Source organism: Pagrus major, chromosome 16 (assembly GCF_040436345.1).
Source record: "Pagrus major chromosome 16, Pma_NU_1.0".
In the NCBI taxonomy this organism is placed as follows: domain Eukaryota; kingdom Metazoa; phylum Chordata; class Actinopteri; order Spariformes; family Sparidae; genus Pagrus; species Pagrus major.
Genome location: NC_133230.1, coordinates 29,321,686 through 29,343,668, shown reverse-complemented (window position 1 = coordinate 29,343,668; position 21,983 = coordinate 29,321,686). Strand labels below are relative to the sequence as shown.

Genomic DNA, 21,983 nt, shown 5'->3' with positions numbered 1-21,983 from the left:
GTTCATTGAACATTTTCAACTTTTTGCCATATCTTACACATTGCTCCTTTAAATGGTCAATTTATCATAAAAAAGTGGAAGGATTTTGTCAACCAATGAGGAACAACTAATCCCTCATTTTGTCAGAAAAATCTAAATTCAAAACCACAAAATTTGAAGATATGTGGTTTTCACTGGACAGGCAGGGTATGAAAAATGTTAATCTAAAATGTACACATCACAGCAAGTGCACACAGATATACAAAAACACACGTTTAAACTATCTATTCGGTCAGGGTCCACCTTTCTCATCAGGAGTCAAGTGGTGGCAGCTGAGAAAGAGACAGCTGTGACCACTTAGTCTTGACTCTCACAAAACACACACAGACACACACACACACAAAACCATAATTTCTCATGCGCCCTTGAAGGAAAACGATCAGTGATGTGGGAGGAAAAAGTAAAAAGAGAGGAGAAGTGGAGGGGGAAGAAAGCAGTTCAGTGAGTTTATAGCGAGCCATCGAGCTCAACAGTTTTTTTTTTGTCCATCTATTGTTTGTGTGAGCGCTGTGAGGCTAATCAAAGCACTCACAGAAGTGTGTGCAGCCACTTAACTTATTCTCTGACCAAACCTGGAAAACTCAGAGGAAGACAAATAAAAAGAGAAGTAAACAAAATCAAACTTTTAGATTTTCTTTCCCTCCACATCCCCTCACTTTTCTTCCTCCACTTCTAACATCTGGAAAATCATCATCTGGCATCTCACAGTGGAAGCACCGAAGCCAGTTAGATGCTGTCCGACTTTACTCTCCCCTCCCCTTCTCAGCTTTTTCTCTTTGAACATCTCTGGATCCTTCTGGTATCTTTTTCCACTCTCACTTCATCGGTTTGACTTCGTCGCATGTTTTCTGAGTCCTCCTCGCTTCTTCTGATGAAGTTTTTGTTGCATAGTTTTGTTGGTTAGGGTGTGGAAGTTTGATTACATATTGTTTCTCGCTTTCTATTCTTTCTATTTCTTGCCCTTTCCAATTTAAATAAGTCATCAAAGACATCCTTCTATTGATTAATCTCTAATAATATTTTTAGTAAAAAACCTTGAGAAAATGTTAGAAAAATAATAAGCTAAAAACACTTAAACATACTCATAAAAGACAGTTTAGATTTTGGAAAATACACTTATTGCTGTCTTGCCGAGTTAGATGAGAAGATCAATAATCACTCTCATGTCAGTATGCTAAAAATTAAGCTATGCTACCTCCAGTTTATAAGCTAACAGGCTACTTAATACAAGGACTGGACACTGGGGGAAACGGTTTATCTATAGTTCTAGTCAAAGAGAATCAGAATCAGAATCAGAATTGCTTTTACCGCCAAGTAAGTTTACACATACAAGGAATTTGTAAAAATATAATAGTGTGACCGATTTAAAAGTGGGTGAAGACTGTCCAGATTTATCCAGTAGTGCAAAAAGTTTGACCTAGATTGTGCAAGGTCGCAGTAGATACTGATATTGCAATGTGCAAAATAAGAGAGTCAGTGGCTAAAACTTACATTAATGTAATGTAAGTGAAGGAGGAGGGAGGGGGTCAGTGTCAGTGGGGGTCACAGGCCTTGTTGATAGAAGTTACAGATGGGAAAAAACTGTTCTTATGGTGAGAGGTTTTGGTCCTGATGGACCGCAGCCTCCTGCCAGAGGGGAGAGTCTCAAAGAGTTTGTGTCCGGGATGGGAGGGGTCGGCAGCTATCTTACCTGCACGTCTCAGGGTCCTTGAAGCGTGCAGGTCCTGGAGGGGTGGCAGATTGCAGCTGATCGCCCTCTCAGCAGAGCGAATGATACGCTGCAGTCTGCCCTTGTCCCTGACAGTGGCAGCAGTGTACCAGATGGTGATGGAGGAAGTGAGGATGGACTCGATGATGGCAAGTTGTTCTCGCTGCACCAAGTCACCAGATGGTCAATCTCCCACCTGTAGGCTGACTCATCCCCATCTGAGATCAATCACGATGGTGTCGTCCGCGAACTTCAGGAGCTTGACCGACTGATGACTGGAGGTGCAGCTGTTGGTGTACAGGGAGAAGAGCAGAGGAGAAAGAACACAGCCTTGGGGGGATCCAGTGCTGGTGGTCCGTGAGTCAGAGACGTGTTTTCCAAGCTTCACATGTTGCCTCCTCTCAGACAGGAAGTCCGTGATCCACCTGCAGGTGGAGTCTGGCATGCTCAGCTGGGAGAGCTTGTCCTGTAGCAGAGCCAGGATGATGGTGTTGAAAGCAGAGCTGAAGTCCACAAAAAGGATCCTGGTGTAGGTTCCTGGGGAGCCCAGATGCTGAAGGATGTAGTGGAGGGCTATGTTCATAGCATCGCCTACAGACCTGTTGGCTCTGTAGTCGGACTGCAGGGGTCCAGTAGTTGGTCGGTGATGGTTTTGAGGTGGGACAGAACAAGGCGCTCAAAGGACTTCATAACCACAGAAGTTACAAAATGCACCCACCAGCTCACTAATTAACACAGAAATTAGGATTTTATGTCATAGAACAAAATGTGAAAAATCTCTTGCTTGTGTTGAACACCAACCTTATTTCAGGCATCTAACTGAACCAACTGCTAACTTATTTCTGGGTTTAAGGAATCATTCCTGCTGCACTCCATTAGTATATATTTAGAGTTGTGTTTACGGTCACCTGACAAAGTTAAATCCAATATTCACTCTTTTGGCGCAGTTTAAGTCTTTACCAACTCTTAAGAAAAATTTGGGCGCTAAATGTTCCACTATGTTCACCTGCTAGTTGCTAGTTGCTAAATCTTGGTGGTCTGTTGTTGGTGTTGGGCAGGTAGGGAGAGCTGAGAGGAGCAGAAGAGTTGAGTGGCAATTCTTTGTGGGGTTTGTCACTATGTAAAACACCTTACACATTGCATGTACACTGTTTGAGTATATTTATCAATTCGCGACGCTTTAAACAGTCTACATAAACATTTTTTTCTCATGGAATACAGAAACATATTGGTCACATCTTGTTAGGTACAAACAAATTATTCCTGGATTAATTTCAAAGGTTTCGGGAACATTGTGTCCTTTAAACCATAAAAAATTGCTTGTATTTCTCCAGACCTCTGGAGCTGAACAAGATGCGAGTCTGGTTACAGAAGATTAACCCCAAACAAACTGCTGTAGCTTTCTATCACTTTCCCAGGAATGTTCCACCATCCACAGAGAGTTTAGAAAGACAAAATATCTAACAGCTGGATGACTGGGTGTGTTGATACAGTATCGAAACAACAGTCAGTCATGCCACAAATACTGTAGGTTTCTGAAATTATGTATTGAGGATTGGATCACACCACTTTGGAGAAAGAAAATCCAAATTGGAGTGGTAAACAAAGGAAATCGTTTTCTCCCCAAATAAAAACTTAATAAAAGATTTTGTAACAAGAACAAATGGTAAGAACAGTTAACTTCTCTCTCCTTTAAAGGCTCTTCTGTAGTAATCATTATTAATCATCATTTCTCATCTCCTTGTTTCAAGCCAATCTGTCTCTCTCAGCTCCCTCTGTTTTTGTTTGATTTGGCCAATGATGTGCTGTGAAAGCGATCCTCCCCAGTAAAGTCAGTCATAGTTGACCACTTTGACTCCCCTAACTGCAGCAAAGCAAAGCGGAGCAGGCACATCTGGCAAACGGCTCTCACATCTGGTTTGTGTATCAGCTCCTTGCACGGCCGTCTACCACAGAGTCTGATAGCATACCTTGGAGACATGAGACGAGATGAGCTCCAGACGCTCCGCTGCAGGGAAGCCTTGCTATATGATGGTGAGCAAGTTCAAGTGCGGAGGTCGGACGGACAAGGCAGGAAATGTCACTCACTGATAAACTGTCAGACAGTGAAGAAGCTATATGTTATATTGGGGTTAAGAACCTTCTAGTGTGCTTTGAAGTTTAATGTGTCTACAAAGAGAGCGAGGCGGTAAAAACGTTGGTTCTTGGTTTCAATTCTCAACCCAAAAGTAAATGAGGAGAACGTAAACCAAATGTGAAGGCCTTGGGACTTGGGGCAGGAATGCAAACAGTTTAGCAGTCACAATACACATAAGTGAGACCAGACCAGTGTCGTTAAAATTAAATGAGACATTTAAAAGTTGGTTAGTTTCAGTTAAGAAACACAATGGTATGATGATAAAACTTTATCATGCAAAAAGACAAAAGGAGAGGTTTAATAATGAAGCCTGGTCCTCATCTGTGGGATTTGTCATTATTTCAAGAGCTGCATGTAATCTACTACCACCCTCTTGTGTCAAACCTGTATCACAGCAACTACATCATATAATGTCTAGGAATTATCTCAACTCAGTACAGTTTTAATCAATTGCTTCTCATATAAAAATCATGATTCTGAAATTCTTGTATTTTAAATAATCCAGTGATGCGGTGAGTTAGCCCCTGTGATCAACATGTATTAAACTGTTTGTCTAATGGCATGTGTAACTCTGAGATATGTTCATTTACAGCTTAATGGCAATTGTATAAATTCTCACATGCAAATATGGTTGCATTGAACCTAAAGGTTTTTGAGTGTTTAAAAAGCAAATGATGAAAAGCATGAAATGATGCTGATGATGGCTGACAGGAAGATTTATACAACAGTGATTGATTTGCACATATTTGTTATACTGAGACATTGTCTACATTGTAAAATGTTCAGCTATATGAGCTTTCAATATGAATTTCACTTTTTAAATGTTACATTATTGTAACTGTACTTTTGACTGGTTCTATCCACCATATCTTACTCTTCTTCTGAGATGTATCAGTATGTAGTGAGAGTACTATGAGGGATCATTTTCCTGTACCGTACAACATAGGGGTGTCATAATTACAATTCTAACTTATATATCAATCGAAATGAGCATTCAATTTCAATTGTTGAAATCAAAAGCAGGATCGGCGATTCTCAATCTCTTCTACTTGTTTTCTCTCCACCCTCGCTTATTTACGCGCATTCAGCATATGTACTAAGAAAAACAAGAACAGCACTTGCGGCAAATAAACCACCAGGATTGTAGTCATGGACTCTAATCTTGAAGTTTTGTGATGCCTCAGTGTTTCAAACCCACAGTGAAACATGGTGGTGGGAATATTCAAGTTTGGGGCTGTTTTGCCTTCTCTGGAGTTGGACACCTGCACAGACCTAACTCCACCCTGACCAAGGAGAAGGTCAGATCACACTTGATACCATACAAAATGTAAGTGACAGTTAACATGTAAAGCCTTTACATTTTAACATGTTTAATTTGAAATTGAATTAAATCAAATAGGATAGTGGATTTGGAGAATTGTGACACTGCCTAGTACAAAATAAGGTCATACAAACAAAACTCCATTGTAAGATTAGAGACACAGATGGGCATCTTTTTAGACTGGGTCATCAAATATATTAAAATATGATGTCGAATTATGAGCAATTTTAACGCACCTACATATAACATCAATCAAACTATTTAAAAAAATATTGTTCCTATGTTCACTCACATTTTAAACAATTTCCCCTAGGGAATAATAGTGTTTCTAATTCTGATTATCTGTTTATTTAAAAAAGGCTGTGTTATGTATGATGAGCCCTGTTGAATCCTAAATCTGACTGTATGCACATATCCGTTTATCATGCAACAGAAACACAACACTAAAACTAGAAAAGTAGCAATCAGATAACTTTTTATTTCAGGCAAAATAAATCCAATAATCATTGTCAATTATGAATTGTTTTTACACTTGTTTTTCAAAAGAAAAGGAAACATAATAAGACTGTTGTGAAAAATTTACATCGATCTTTCCACATTCTGCACCTACTGTCAAACTCAATCACAAACTACCGCAGATTTTGTTCTACAAGAGGCACTGGCACAGCATTTGAATGCACCATGTGGTCTTGCTTCGGCAAACAGCAGGTGTAGTGATAATATTTGATTTCTCTCTGCTAGAGCTCCTTTCTCATTCTGGGGAAAAACACTCTTAATTTGGTATCAAAGCAAAATGGATTTGAACTTGGATTGTACAGCAAAATAAACGATTCTCCCACCATCTCTTTCTCTCAACTATCTGATACATGGACTGTGCAGCACAATTGAATAACATTCAAGTTTTTCACTTTAATAGTATCTTTGGTTGGTACAATTTTAAAGCATGTTGGGTGTTCCAAGTTATTACTGTAATGCATTTTTTCTTGCTAAACCCATTCTAGAGTCACTATTGTTTTATCCTGTTGGTAGATTTGGATTAATCCTCAATAGGACATTAGTTTTTATTGGCTGACACAAACTTCTGGTCTGTTGTAGGTTCATTAGTAGTAGTGACTAGAAAACATAAAGGCTCTTCTTGGCTCCAATAAAGTAAAGCCTTACTCACAAAATAAGAGAAACAAGAAATCAGTTAAAGAAAACAACAATGCCACATGAAAAAATCAAGTATGAGAAGCTTTAAGGCATTTCTCTCAAGAGCAGGCTTTAGTGGAAAATCTCTTGATCTGTTTTTGGCCAGAATAAGATCAGCCTTTTTTCCTTTTGCAGCTCAAAAATATAAAAGAAAAAGAAAAGCATAGAGACACAGAGAACAGTTGTTTTATCTGTGTTTTTAAGACTTATGTGGTAGACATTCAAAAACAACTGGCTAAGAATATATCTTAGCACTTTGTGTCACTGTCACATATTCCAACATGAGGAATATCAGTAATGTACAGCATCATGATCTGTGTGGATATCAGAGTTCAGAGAGGAAGGAGGCAGGGAGGAAACAAGGGAAACACAAAAGCAGGGCATTGTGAAGATACCAGATGTGGGTAAAACAATGCTCTCATATAATTGGAATATATTTTTAAACTTGGTTTGACCCTTTTAGATCAGTTACATTTTGGGATATCAAGGAACACAATGTGTTTTATATCAAAAAAGAGATGAGAATCAACAAATTTCAACAAGAGACTTTGTTGCTTTAACATTATAGCATTCAACATTTTAAAATGATTCAAGAAAATGAAGCTTTGCACATCATAAAATGCACAGTCAATACGTTTACTTACATGATGATAATAATGCCATCTACCTACTGGCACTGCACTACATGGTCACCAACTATCAGGATGATTTTAGTGCCCGTGTGATCATCATTTGGACCAAACAGTCAATTTACTAAACTCTTTCAAGCATTCTTAAAAGAAAAAACCTGTTGCTTCATTTTTTTTTTTACAAGAAATTTCAAATTACACAATCTTAAGACATATTTAAATATAATTCGGCAAAATCTGACAGACTGTCAAAGCATGATAGGACTTAGAGAGGACAGAGAGCTATTATTTCGCTTTTTCTGTGTGTATAGCATGTTGTTTGGCTGCGCTCTTCTTATGCTGTCTTCTTACAGACATGGATGAAGTAGCACGGGGCCTGGGTCTGGCCGGGTACGTACGTCTGGAAATCTCCATAGACGCTGTGCTCCATTTTGCCGCCGAAGGCCTCCTTCAGCAAACCTTTGAAGCTCTCCAGACGATGAGGATAGTAGGACAGACGGAATTTACTGTGGAGGACAAACAGAGTGTGCACACATTACAATACCTCCAACCACTGAATAAAAGTACTACTGATTGTGTCTAACAAGTCCCTTGGGAGAGTCCATGACAGTCCTTGTATGACAAATAGCATACTGTATGCAAAACATACAAAACACTAAAGACAAGGCCTTTAAGATAACATTTTATTTAAAAGGGAAAGTCATTATTACATCCTAACTATTGCATGTTTCTGAACGTCCTTATAGACAAGAGGTTAACCTGTTAAGCCTGAGCGGATATTAATATAGACCCAGTGACATATATACTTAAACGTACACATCTGAACAAATATTTCAAGTGTTCCCTTTATTATGATACCTTGTAGTTGCAGAGATACACTCTGTTAATTATGGGCATGTCATTTTTTGCGCAGAGACCCATAAAAGTGGGTAGTTCTTAACAGGTTAAGACACATACCATATTAACCTAAATTGTCCTGGTTGTAACTACTCTGTAGCTATCCCTTCACATCTGTGTGTATATTGTATGAGGCCATGCAAATTATTAAGATAGACTTGCTTAATGGCAATACTGGAATTGTATCAATTTTTTGCATCAACTTGATGAAATACTTTAATTTGAAGCAATCTTACCACTGTCCTCATAATAATAAATACATGAAATGAATTAATAATTAATAAATACTTAATGACTATAGACATGATGATATCATACCGTGAGTTTTTAGTATTGTTACATCGCTAACAATGACTGGTGATTTCTTCTATTCTTATTCCACTGTTGCTCAGAGGTATCTTTAGCCCCATTCACACTGCACTTTCAGTGCGGGAATCATGCGCTGATACTCCGCATCGCTGTCTGTGCGAAAGTTACACAAGCGGAGAGGGGAGACAGTTTCACTCCGCTCTGAGCCCCAGTGGAGGCGAGATGGCATCTGCGTGAATGGAAAAGCCCGCAGTGTGGAACAAGGGTGTGTCGGTCTGATGGTGTTCCCAGTCTGACAAGTAAACAGATCCTTCACTCATCAAATAAATGAGAAATGTCTGAATGTATTAAAAAAAAATCACCACAACTGTGAGCCCTCCCGACCGAGACTTCAGTGAACTTTCCCCCAGAAAACAGCATCCCTCCCCGCGAGTGAAAGCCAGACAAAGTCCTCTGTTTACTGATGGAGATTATGTAATTATGTAATTTAGAGCTTTGTTACTTTCCACAATGCATGGTGGGCCAGGATCTCAATCACAACACTTCATAACTGCATCCATATGATTATAAACAGTCGGTGGATACTTGTTTAGATTAACAGGTAGAAGCCGGGGGAAATGCAAAAAAAACACACGGATGTCAACATCATGATGTTTACTGTCACGCCTCTTTTGGTTCTGCAGCTGCTTGGTTCAGTGTGAACAAACAAAGACGCCGTAAAGGTGAGCCTTCGTTGCAGCGATAATGCGGAGTCTCTGTGTGAAAAGGTTTGTCAGTCTGGTTGAACCACTGACCGCATTCTGTTCTACATGTAAATAACATTACAGTCTTTGCAGACCTTTCATAAAAAATCAAATCTGTTTGTAAAGAGGACTTTCTACAACCTAGAAGCTTGAAAGGCCATTAAAAAAATAAACAGCAGCCCACTGAGCTATCTAACTGTACTGAATTAAGCTTTTGTCCAGCCTTGGTAAGTCACACTGGGGTTTGGTTTAAACATTTGTGGTTTCAACAACGATGGGACACCATTAAAGGAATAGTTCACTCTAGAACGAAATTCAGTCATTATCGACTCACCCTCATGCTGATGAGAAGTCCGGTGTAGTTTCTTATTCCTCAAAGTGCAGCTGGAGACCCAAGGGGGTACCCTCCAGCAGCAATAATCCATATAACGAGCGTAAATGGCGTCCGAGACGAAAAGGTCCATAAACGTGCACGCGAGAGGCGAATATAGTATAGTGACTGTTTAGGCTAGAAAACTGTACTAAATGACATCGTTTCAAGTAAACTCTGGATGTCGCCACTTCAGGACTCTTGGATTGAAGCGGACGAGCAGTATGGAGGAATATTACAAAGTTTTTGTGTAGTTTTATGGACCTTTTCGTCTCAGACGCCATTTACGCTCGTTATATGGATTATTGCTGCCGGAGGGTACCCCCGCGGGTCTCCAGCTGCACTTTGAGGAATAAGAAACTACACCGGACTTCTCATCAGCATGAGGGTGAGTCAATAATGACTGAATTTCGTTCTAGAGTGAACTATTCCTTTAAGATCATTAATGCATTTTCCCTCCCGCCTCTTTTTTGTGTTATACTTCTGAGTGCTGACCTACCTGACTTCAGGAAGATTGTGGAGGGCAGCCTGGGGCACATGGATGGTGTAGTCTAGAGTGATCATATGAGGCTTATTGTTGACCCACAGCACTGAGGTGGAGATGTCCTGAGTTAGATCACTCTGCAACACAACACACATAAGCACATGTATAAAACATCTTGATGAGTAGTAAGCACCATATACTGAGGTGAACAAAACCAGGAAGTTGCTCTTACTGTTACTGAGCACAGAGTTGAACCATGAGAGCAGACTGTGGGACTACAGAGGCATCAGAAGTGGATTTTGATGTAGCGCGCGACTGTTGACTTAGTCTTCATATTTAGGCCTTCCAGCTGGATAGTTCCTCCTTTGGCTGGATTAAATAATATGGAAGTTGTTTGGAGGAAAATTACGTAAATTAAATATGGCTCATTGTTGATGGCACCTGCTGTTGTTTCTTTATATTTCTGTATTATATCTTTCAGCCAATACGATGGCTTGTTTAATACAACTTTAGATGTCTGAACCCGAACAAATGCTGTCAAGCTATTATAGTACATTAAGTATATACTATTTATAAAGCTGATGCTACACATCATTTTAACTGGCATATGCACACTTATCTTTCCATATTCCCAAATGGCTTTTCTTCCTCAGTCCTCCTGACATCATCTATTTTTCTCTCCATGTACCAAACAATTCCATGCACACTTCCTTCTGTTTCTCTGGGGCCAATTTCATGGTAAATCTTACAATATCCGGCAGGCTCTGAACAGAGATTTAGGTCTCAGCTGCTGCCAGTGATGGTGTAAATAAACCATTCATGAACAATACTGTCTGTTCAACTCCTCCATTTTACTCCAGACAGTTAATGCACCAGGACGCCTTCAACAAAACAACAAGCAACAGCACAATTTAATCGGGTTTTTTTTAAAACCACACACGATAAATCAGTTCATTATATTACAGTTACTTTACTGAAATAAACAAATAAAGTTATTGTTGCCACGACTGATTCATTTCATTTGACAGCAAGGAGCTTTACTGCCAGGGATCCCCCTCTGGCTTCCCACAAACAAACCCAGCCAACTGAGTTTGATGAAAAGTTCGACCAAGCCAGAAGTTGAGCCCGATTGAAACTTGATTTTTGGGCCTATTCACAATATTATGTAGTAAAAAACTACATTGGCCAATATAGTCACTTTTTTGCAACAACCCCTTAAATGTGGTTACACACTTGATGTGACATATGTAATGGAGGCACAAACTTTTTTTTTTTTTTACAGTTTAAGAAAAAAACTTAGTGGGAATTTAATAATTATAAATTATCCAAAGTAGTTTTTTCTGAATTAAATCTTATAACATAAACGTTATAAAAGAAAATGAAACCACAAGAGGGTTCATGCTAAGAGTGTAACTGAGTTTTCAACAACCTCCACAAACCAAAATGTATAAGGCAATTGTAGTTCTTAAAAAGGTGCAATATGTAAGAACTCTTAGTTGAAGACACAAACATTTACTAAAATTATTAACAGAATGTAATGTAACAGAACAGTTCTGACCTTATGATGTCTATGTATTGTGTTGCAAAAATACTGTATATAATTAAGTTAGCATGCTAACCAGTTAGCCCTAAGCCATCCTGGATTTGAAGCTCCTGTGCTAATGGTAAAACACACCAACACTCCCTCAGTTCTCTGAACTCCCAGTCCGGACTGCTAGCTGCATGGCTAACTGAGCTAACTAGCTAGCAGCAGCTACAGCTGACAGTTACTCTGGTGATATGTTGCCCTCTATTTGTTTGAGTATGAATTTATGTTTATGTATGAGTATGACAGGTGGTCAATTCTTACATACTGCACCTTTAACCATCTAATCATAAAGAGTCAGGAAGCACTACACCAGCTCTGACCTTAAGCACACCTTACTCTACACAGGAGCTGTGTTTTTCAATTCTCCATCTCATGTGTGTCTAACAGGCCAAATATGCATCCTTTTGAATCAATACAGCTGTTTACATAGGCTCATGTTTTACTCACACTGTACACATGTAGACCTAAAGTGTATTTTTCATCTGTTTTACATGCAGAACTACAATGATTGTGTGCTAGGCTGCAAGTGCACAAGATAAATTAGAAAGATTGCAGCAGAAATTCAGGTAATGAGGTTGGATCTGTTACAAAATGATCCCTCTACATGTCAACTTGCATCCTCTGTAACCAACTTCATTAAGTTGTTACCTTATAGTAGATATTTTTGCCTTGTGGCGCCCGGCCGGTCTCCAGGATGTAGTCGTAGTTACGGTGGTCAATGATGAGGATCCCACCTGGTCTAACCATACTGGCAATGTTCTGAAGGGCCAACTTTTGGTCACTCTGGTCCCCTGAGAGCAAAACAACATCACCAACATGATCATGCACAATCAACAAAATGATCTTCAATGAAATCACATTAATTATTGGTGGCTTGATGTTGGTGGTTTGTGGTCAACTGAAAATATTAGCATCAATTCAAGGACAGATATTTGGTTGTGATTGTGATCCAGAATTCAGAGAAAGAACAATATGAAAGAGATGATTGGAAAAACTGATGTACTGTTGGTAGAGCTGTCCCTTTATCTCTCATGTACCTTTAAAGTCTGGTAAATGGGCAAATGAGTTGCCGAGGCAGATAACAGCATCAAAGCCAGGTCCTGGTTTCTGAATATCTTCTGTTAACGTCAACCAGTTGGCCTCTTCGATCACTGAGGAGAAGATGAAAAAAGAATGGTCAAAGAGGAAAACACGAGGATGTCATCAGAAATAGACTGAGTGCTTATTATATCCGTATTGCTCTGTGGTTTCACTCATTGTCCTGCCCACAACACTGTCAGATTATTATAGAAATAGTAAATCTTCTTGCTGATGATCTCGTTTGCTTATGTGGGTCATGTAGAGGCTTCGGTATTAAACTGAGACTTTTTTAGAACCAGTTAAAAACTCTGTTTTTAAAAACTTGACAAGATTTTCCATTCCTAATATTGATTACTGGCCTCCGTCATTAGTAGTAATTAGCACTGGTATCAGCACAGAACACAAAACCATCTGTCCATCCCTATACACCTGATGAACATGGCAGGAATTAAAGATTATGAGAATACAGGGACTAAAAATATAATGCTCAAACAAAATTAAACATGCCGTACCCCACTGGTCAAACGCAGGCTCTTTTCTTCTCTCCCATCTTGACTTCAGTGCATACTTGAGCATTTTGTCGCTGGCATCCACACTCACCATATTAAACCCCTCCTCCACCAGCATAATGGAATCAACTCTGCAAAATAAACAACACATGCCCTGTAAACACAAGTTGTCCTGTGCAATGACACACTTTTCCAAACTAACTAGTTGTGGGTTAATGTTAAATTAAGATGGAAGACCTGGTTTAAGGTAGAACACTGCATTGATTAACAACTGGATAAGTGCAACAGCAAAGAATTATGTTAAAAATATATACAGAAAACAACAGTCTGTGGGCAGTAAGACTATAAAGTATAATTGTAGCTCAAATTAAACCCCATACTTGAGGTTAGGGCAACATTTCTTACAAGCTTTGGTTCACTTGCAATTATGCAACATAAATCTCAAGGCAAAACAAAAGCCAAAGCCAAAGCCAAAATCCTCTTTGGTTTCGAACAAAGGTATTTACTCGGCAAGTTATAATGATTATTTCCTTAATTGCAGGCATGATCTGCAGCTCTTGCATAAGGTGACTCTAAATCTGATGACAACACAACTGGAAAGCCTTGCATCACATTTAGACAGCCAAAATTAGTGAGGCAGTTCGGGTAACCTCATTCCACTATGAGCGTGTTTGTTTACATCGCCCCAGATGGTCGTGCCACTATGGAATGGGGTCAGAATCTGTGCGCTGACTGTCTCCATACTGAATGAGCGCCTCACACCAGCCAGGGCTCTGTGAGATATGAAGCTTTACAACGTTTATTTTTGAGATGCCAAATTATTGCACTGTTGACCGGAGGAGGTTATCATAAAGATTATTGGGTCTGTTATATTTATGACTCAAATAGATGTGGCTGTAATGACTGTTTTAGGTGGTTAAAAAAACACATTTCACAAGCACATTTTGCAGATGGATCAACTAAACTGAAATAATAAAATAAATGATATTATTGCACAATCTGGCCTAGATAAAAAGATCTACTGAGGTGAACTGAGGGGCAGGCAGGTTAGTGTATGTTGTCTTCTTGTCTGAGTTCAGCCAGTGGCCTTGCTGCTGTCCCAGAGCACAGATAGACTATCAGCAGAGGTAAACAGTCCACAGGGAACCAGTCAAAACTCCCTGCAGCGACTCAGAGCCAGTTCATGAACTACTAACCCCAGTATCTGCTCTCATACACAAGTGACTTCCCACAGCTAGCTTCTTGTTTGGCACACAATACTGTACATCTTGTCTAGGCCATGTAAGCCTTCGTAGTTATAACATAAAATCACTTTGACTCAGCTTGTCTCAGCTCATGGTCCCATACACTAACTGCTGCTGGAGGTAGAAAGTGAAACAGCAGCTGGTGCAACTCTGCACTTTCATTCATCACTCCCTGGCCTAATCCGGATTTTGTCCAGAGTAAAAGGGTCAGCGGGTTGAAATACTAGGAAAGTCCATCTAACTTGATTATTTATAAAGATAATCCAACATATTACTATGGAACAAAATGGGCATTGTTAATACATAAGTAATCTGAGCAGAACAAAGTGAATGATGTGAGACATAAAAAAAATCTATATTAGTGGAGGGATTCAAATCGCACAAAATCACTGGAGCTGCATAATCATTCTATACTATTCTACATTACCGGCAACACCCATTCACAACCCTGGAGTGTAATTGGGAGATTTGAACTTGATACACAACTCCCTCAACAGGACTGCACACCTTAGGCACGATTGGGTGCGGTCTAATATTTGGCATACACTCATACATAATTTGGCATTGCAACTTTTAAGTGGCTGTCTTATTTTACCAGTTACTACAAATAAAAAACGCTGTATCTAGCTGAAATGAAAAACATTGAGTTATTTTATTTAAATATAGTAGACTTGGTGTTAAGAACTAATGCCGAATTAAAGATTTGGTTGTATAAATGTTACACATTTGTAAAGGTTTGCACTAAAGCTGAGACGTTTGCTGATATACATTGGTATACATTAAATTGAGCAAAGTTTTAAATGAGACCTTCACTGCCACGCCAGCCCAAACTGAGACATGTCACCACCTGCCACACTGCCTGACATTACCCTGTTCCGCAGGCTACATCCAGCACTTTCCGCACACCTTGCTCTTTCAGCAAAGACACCACCCAGCTTTTGTATTCCTGAGTCCTACTCTGCGTGTCTCCGATGTACAGCTCCCAGACTTTCGCTGCTTTCCCGTCGGCATATTGGTCAGGAAGACCCTCGGCGGCCACACCGAGAGAGCGGGTCCTAAACACGCTGTCGACCGACATGCTGCTACTTGTGTTTTCTCCTAGCTTACACACCAGACAATGAGGTACTCAGTGCACTGACTGTTTAAATGTGTCTGAACACAAACTACTTGTCTAACAGGTATTCTCTCCACATGCTAGCCCAGATGTCGGCTGTTGTTATTTATATGAGCAACATAGAGGGGACAAACTTTAACCCAATGACACGCTGCTGTGTACTGACGCCTACTTTCTGATAGGACGAAGCAAAGGGAGATGAGGTGACGGCCCATACTTCCGTGTTTACGTTAGACGACGTCCCTGGATATTTTACCCTAAATTAACCTCCCAGGATCAATTTCACACTATCCTGCATCATACAGTAACTTACAACAAGGTCTGACATTCATATACTTTAGATATACGATGTTAAGGTGATAGGTAACGACATGTTTGAGGTTAAAAGTCCGCCAGACTGCTAAATAAGGCAGCGTTAGTACCAGCGTAGAAGAAGGGGCTGCCTGTCAGTCTGCACTCAGGGCATATAACCCTCTTAACCTTACAGTGTGGCGCAGAGGCCTCACCCCTTCAAAAATGTCATCATTTTTCATTTCATCATGCAGCTAGGACAGATTGCTTATGTGGCATATGATTTATGTAAAGGTTTAACATAAAAATAACAACAACGTTTGCAGAAATGTACAGTTTATTCACAAAATGTTTTAACTTCACTGCACAGATCTTACCTAAATCTAAATGTGAGTGCATGTGTCATGATGTGGCACATGAGATAAAACAAGTGACAACAATAATATGTGACACAAAACAGATTGCAAAGCATGTAGAGTTAAAAACAACATAAATATAGCAAAAATGTAATTGTTTCCGAGTTTGTCTCCCACAAGGCAACCAAACCATTTTTTCTTTTTTATGTTCCCTCCCAAAAAGTGAACTCCTCCTGCTGTGGTTGGCTGGATAGGTTCACATAAGACCATATATTTACTGGCAGAGGTGAGGCTATGTCAGCCACAACCAGCAAAATCCAGGTTGGGTTTGTACCACCCAGTCTTATCAACACTACACTACTCCTTTATAATACATGTTGTCTTTTGCCTGGATTAGTCACACACACACACACACACACACAGTTACCTTCACTAGAGCACAAACAGAGGCATACTGAGATTACACAGCAGCCTGCATTTCCAGTTCTAACATTACCAGTTGTGGAGGAAATGATTTGTCTGTTGTCTGGGATCACAGGTTTAATGGGAACACAGGCTTATTAATGTGTGGATATTATGATGAGTATGTATGTATGTATGTGTGTGCAGAGATAAAAAGTCTTACTAAAGACACTGTTTGCCAATTAATCTTTGTGTGTTTTGAGGGCTTGACAGACAAACAAAATGTTCTAGCACATTATCATTTAAAGAACATAAACAACTAATAAATCTAAGATAATAATATTGCAGGTGACTCTATGCATTTTCAGTATTTTGTCTGTTTTTGCGTGAATTTGGCCAAAAGCAAGAAAGCTCAAAACAGGCAGAAAGTAAATCAGTCATCATAAGTAAGTAATTGTTTTCATTAGTTAAAGATTCATCATGGTTATAAAAGGTTATGTGATCTACCGTGTTCCACTTTCTCAAGCACATTATAACATTTCTGTAACCACTGATCTTTGCCCACATGTTTTCTGACGTGTTTGTTCATTCACAGCCTTGGTGTTTTCTCACTGATTACATGTTGGGATTCCTCTTTAACAGCATTCTTATCTGGTGTGCTTCTTTTCTTGGAGATAAACAGACTTATATGGACCTATAAGGACTGAGTGAGATAAATATTTTACTCAGTGATGGCCAAGGTTTCCCCTCCTGCTTGGAATCTATCCAACATAAAAAGTGTGATGTCGTAAAGTCACTGAATTAAAGGCAGGACTACTGGCGAGACACTCAGGAGCAGAGTTTTCTGCAAGAGAGAGGAGCATCTGTCAGTTTGACCGTTCAAAATCCTCTACATGCACAAGAACCTATAAAACACAGGAGGTTCACAAAAGTTCATAAAATTCTTTGTCTTTTAGCTTTGTTTTTGGTCTCTACCAACTCCTGAGGGCCATGCTGACTTGGACTTTAGCTGCTTAATGTTTAAATATGTTCACCAGCTAACTGCTGTTTGATGCTGAGCAGGCAGTGTGTGGTAGGTTTCTAGAGCCTTTTCACTGAAAACAGCTGCTTACATTGACAGAAAATGATGCTTGTGTGAACGTGTCTGATTGCAGCTGCTTTAAGTACATTAGTGGAGCAAAAAGTACAGTATTTGCATCTGAAATGTAGTGAAGTAGCTCAAAATTGTATTCAAATACTTGACCATGTGTACTTACTCTGTGGTCATTTTCAGGTTCATCATTTTATTTTGGGTTACTACTAGAATGTGTTTACATGCTGTAGTGCTAAAAAAACATTAGATTTCTCATATTGTCCAGTGCTGCTGCACTGTATTCCACCTCTGTCTGAAACGCTCTGTTTTAGCTCCTGTCTCTTTAAGACAGGAAGACCCCCTGAATCCCCAATTTGCTCTGATTGGTCAGCTCACACAGGCCTGAGCCAGCACCGCTAACATAAACATCAAAGCAGCTGTGCTAAATCAATTATTTCATGCCAAACTAGCCACTAGGCATAAATGATCCAAATGTGTGAATGGTGATGTGGTGTGATGTTAAGACGTCACAGAATTAAAGGTGGGACTACTGACGATACGTTTCAGGAACAGTAGCACTATTTATCATTAAAGGTGCGCTATGTAGTTTTGTAAAGGAAATTTGATATTTGCCATGTTAATAAAGTAGTAATACAAACTCAGACATAATTATTTTTTCCATGAATGAATAAACAAGCTGTTCTCAGAGGAAAATAAGGTCCCTAGAACATTGTTTGAAGCTAAAGGAAAAAGGTAGCAGGGTCTGGCAAATGTAAATGTAAAGCAAGTACAACAGTGTGAAATTGAGTTGTGCTTTAAGGTCAGTTTGTTAATTCAGTTTATTCAGTCATGAAAATGGAGAAAGTTTGTTTAGTTTGTTTAGGCATAAGACAATCAGTCAATGAAGATCTTGTTTTTCTTCCCCAAAACTACGTAGTGCACCTTTAAATAATCGTGAACAACATGAGGTATCAGTAGAAAGAAGCATGCTTGTCTAGGTTATATGAGCTTTGACCCAGCAGCTGATCAGATTAAAATTTGTGAGGAACACATAAAACTATTTTTCCCCTTTTTCAGCAATGTATTCAAAAGAACACTAGATGGCGCTCTAAGGGCAAGAATGATTGCAGCAACGCTGTGAATGACTGAAAACAGCTGCTTACATTGACAGAAAATGATGCTTGTGTGAACTTGTATGTCTGTCTGATCGCAGCTTTAAGTACATTAGTGGAGTAAAAAGCACAGCATTTGCATCTGAAATGTAGTGAAGTAGCTCAAAATTGTATTCAAATACAATACTTGACCATGTGTACTTACTCTGTGGTCATTTTCAGGTTCATCATTTTATTTCGGGTTACTACTAGAATGTGTTTACATGCTGTAGTGCTAAAAAAACATTAGATTTCTCATATTGTCCAGTGCTGCTGCACTGTATTCCACCTCTGTCTGAAACGCTCTGTTTTATATACATAGTGCACCTTTAAATAATCGTGAACAACATGAGGAATCAGTAGAAAGAAGCATGCTTGTCTAGGTTATATGTGCTTTGAAGCAGCAGCTGATTTTCAGATTAAAATTTTTGAGGAACAAATAAAACTATTTTTTCAGCAATGTATTCAAAAGAACACTAGATGGCGCTCTAGGGGCAAGAATGATTGCAACAACGTTGTGAATGACTGAACACATTTTAATTATATGACGTGCTACAACAAAATGAAATCAGCCTTCTCTGTCCCACATTAAAGACTTTTTCATGCATGTACTAAATGCATATGCACAAACAAGAATGTTTACTGTATAAAGAAGAAGTCTGTGCTCAAGAAAACAGTACATTTATTGAGTTAAAGTATGAGCTGGTACTTTCCACGAGGATTTCCATTTACTCATCTCCATTTTACTTTTTTGCTCAACTGCATCTGAATGTTTATCCAAAAGTTTAACTTCATTTGCAGATCAACATTTTTTACGTATGCTAAGCTCATAACATGAAACCAAAAAAGTAATCTTTCAAAATCAAAATTCAGCACAACATTAAAATATTTCTTACATGTTAATGTTTACATAATACTGCTTATATTTGTATACTACTAGTGCTCTATCCAAGTTAAAACTGGAATTGACTTGTATTTTTAAGAAGCATTTCATATATATTCATATTAATATTTTATAAAGCACTCCCAAGAATCAGAGAATCTGAACAGTTTTTTCTGATATGTTACTTACAGCAGCCATCTGATAATTGTAACGGAGCACGCATGTATACACTTTAACACGCAATATTGTCCACAGGAGCAGTAGATTGTTGAATAGAGTTTTGTTCTCTGCACTTCTGACGCTTGACAACATAAAACCTTATCACAAATATAAGCACTACAACAGCCACGGCAATGAAAATCCATATCCAGACAAAACCAGTGGAAGCAGCTGAAGAACCCTTCAGTGTATTATTATGGGCTGGTTTAACAATACCTATGACGATGGGAGTTTCTTTGATGCATTTGACTTCATCTTTAAGTACAAATCCTTCGTTGCAGGAGCACACAAAACTTCCGAAAGTGTTTTTACACTCTTGATCACATCCTTCCATCAGACATTCATCGATGTCCTCGCAGATTTTGTCAGTAGCAATAAAGCCATCAGGACAGGAGCATGCACTGTCAGTGTGTCTGTCACATATTGCGGGGCATTTCTGTTGTGCACAGTGCATGTTGCACCGCCAGGGGTTCTTGCTCTCTGGGATATATCCTTTAAAACAAGAACATGTATAGCCTCCTTTGACAGCTGTGCATGTATGCTGACAAAGGCCACTTGAACAGCCATCCGTGCTTGGGAAAACAACTGGATCTGATAATTCTTGAGCCTGACATGCATCTTTGTGCTTTGTTCTGCACAGGAAGCCATCAGTTTTCTCCGAGCACAGCCTCTCTGTCCACTTTTGATCATTTGAAAGTGACACACAGCGTGGAGAGCAGACTTTAACACTGTTTTTCCAGGGGTTGGAGGCTGAAATAAAGCCCCTGTCAGCACTATCAGAAGTCCACTCATATCCTCTCAGTGGAGTCGAGAGGTTACTGCAGGCGCTAGCTGGTAAACGCAGTCCAATCCAGAAGTCTCCGTACAATTCTCGACTCAAAATGTCAAGTATGTTCTTATCTGTCTCACGCTGAAATGTCACCAGTTCTCCATTCCTGTCGTGGCATCCTTCTTCGGCTGTTTTAAAATCCACTCTATCATAATTTACAGTGATGCACTCGCTCCCAGTACAAAAAGGAACACAGGTACCAGTCTGCTTCATGCAAAATCCAGTCTTAATAGACAATACAAAAATAACTGACATTAAAATGGTCATTACCTTCACTGGCACAAACATGGTCATAATGTCGTGTAGAACTTCTCTTAATGTTGGCTTGGCAAAAGATTTCAGAGCCAGTGGCTACTGCACCTACCCAGGAAACAACACCCCTCCGGCAGGGCTGTACGCCCCCCCCCTCCCCCCATGCTAGGGGGCCCAAAAGGGGGTCAGTATTCAGTATACTGAAAAATGACCCCTTAAATGATGAATTTTGTGAAAACTAATTGCTAAATTGAGATAAATAGATTTCATACATTATAGCATATTACAATACAGCCTATTAGGCCTAAAGAAAACCTACAGAGGTTATTATATTCAACTCGTTCATAGAATAGCAAAGTAGTCTATATACGCAAGACTGAACCATATTGTGGTGAAATATAAAGGCCATTATGATAATTTTGCCAACATTTTGTGACTCCTCACTTGTCTCTTCTGGTAAAATTCATTCAAATAATTAATGGTAATTCTACACCATCAGTATCTTTGTTATGGAGTTGGCATAATTTGGATTATAGAAATGTGTCTCAGACAGCGCAAGTGAATACAATAAGATATTATATTTTAACTGTTGTGTGTTACACTTCATTCTAACATATATTTATTAAATGTGAAATTTATACCACCAAATATATAATGTGCTTTTGTAATCACTCAGAAATATTTGTAGGCCTATTTAGTAATTAGGTCTATAAATGGCCTTGAATTGTTTGAATAGGATGGGGTTATGATAAGGTTTGGCTGTTTTTGTTTGTTTTGACCAGCACAGGGACACAATGGACAATTACACCTCTGTTTCTCTTTCTCTCACCTCCATCACCTCTGTTTCTCTTTCTCTCAGTCTCTTTTCCAGTACAAAAGTTCAGCTTTGCTTGACGTAGTCTTTTCATTTTCACCTGTCAGTGAATAGAGTAAACACATGGTCAACTGATAGGCTATTTACATGCTACCACAGTCTGCTAGAATTAAGTCCTGAAATTACCAAGGCTAGCTACTGGGCAGAGTTTACACAGATGACGCAATCCAAGGATGAAAAAGCACCAACGTTTCCATAACAACGCATTTTTACACCACTCGTTGTAACAGTCTGTAAATTTGCATTTGTTTTTGTAACTTTATTACCATACCTGTTTTAACTGATGCTGTA

General features: G+C 39.2%; 2 protein-coding genes across 2 annotated transcripts; both read right to left on the bottom strand.

Moving 5' to 3' along the window:
• Positions 1-5,663: 5,663 nt before the first annotated feature.
• On the bottom strand, positions 5,664-15,475 carry gnmt (glycine N-methyltransferase). Its single transcript, XM_073483338.1, has 6 exons — positions 15,119-15,475; positions 13,009-13,136; positions 12,454-12,567; positions 12,065-12,207; positions 9,844-9,965; positions 5,664-7,531 (listed from the first exon to the last, which is right to left on the bottom strand). Exons 1-6 carry the CDS (start codon positions 15,325-15,327, stop codon positions 7,360-7,362), a joined length of 888 nt encoding a protein of 295 aa, XP_073339439.1. The 5' UTR covers positions 15,328-15,475; the 3' UTR covers positions 5,664-7,359.
• Positions 15,476-19,302: 3,827 nt separating this feature from the next.
• On the bottom strand, positions 19,303-20,874 carry LOC141010391 (thrombomodulin-like). The gene has a single exon (XM_073483337.1). It carries the CDS (start codon positions 20,858-20,860, stop codon positions 19,751-19,753), a length of 1,110 nt encoding a protein of 369 aa, XP_073339438.1. The 5' UTR covers positions 20,861-20,874; the 3' UTR covers positions 19,303-19,750.
• Positions 20,875-21,983: the final 1,109 nt, after the last annotated feature.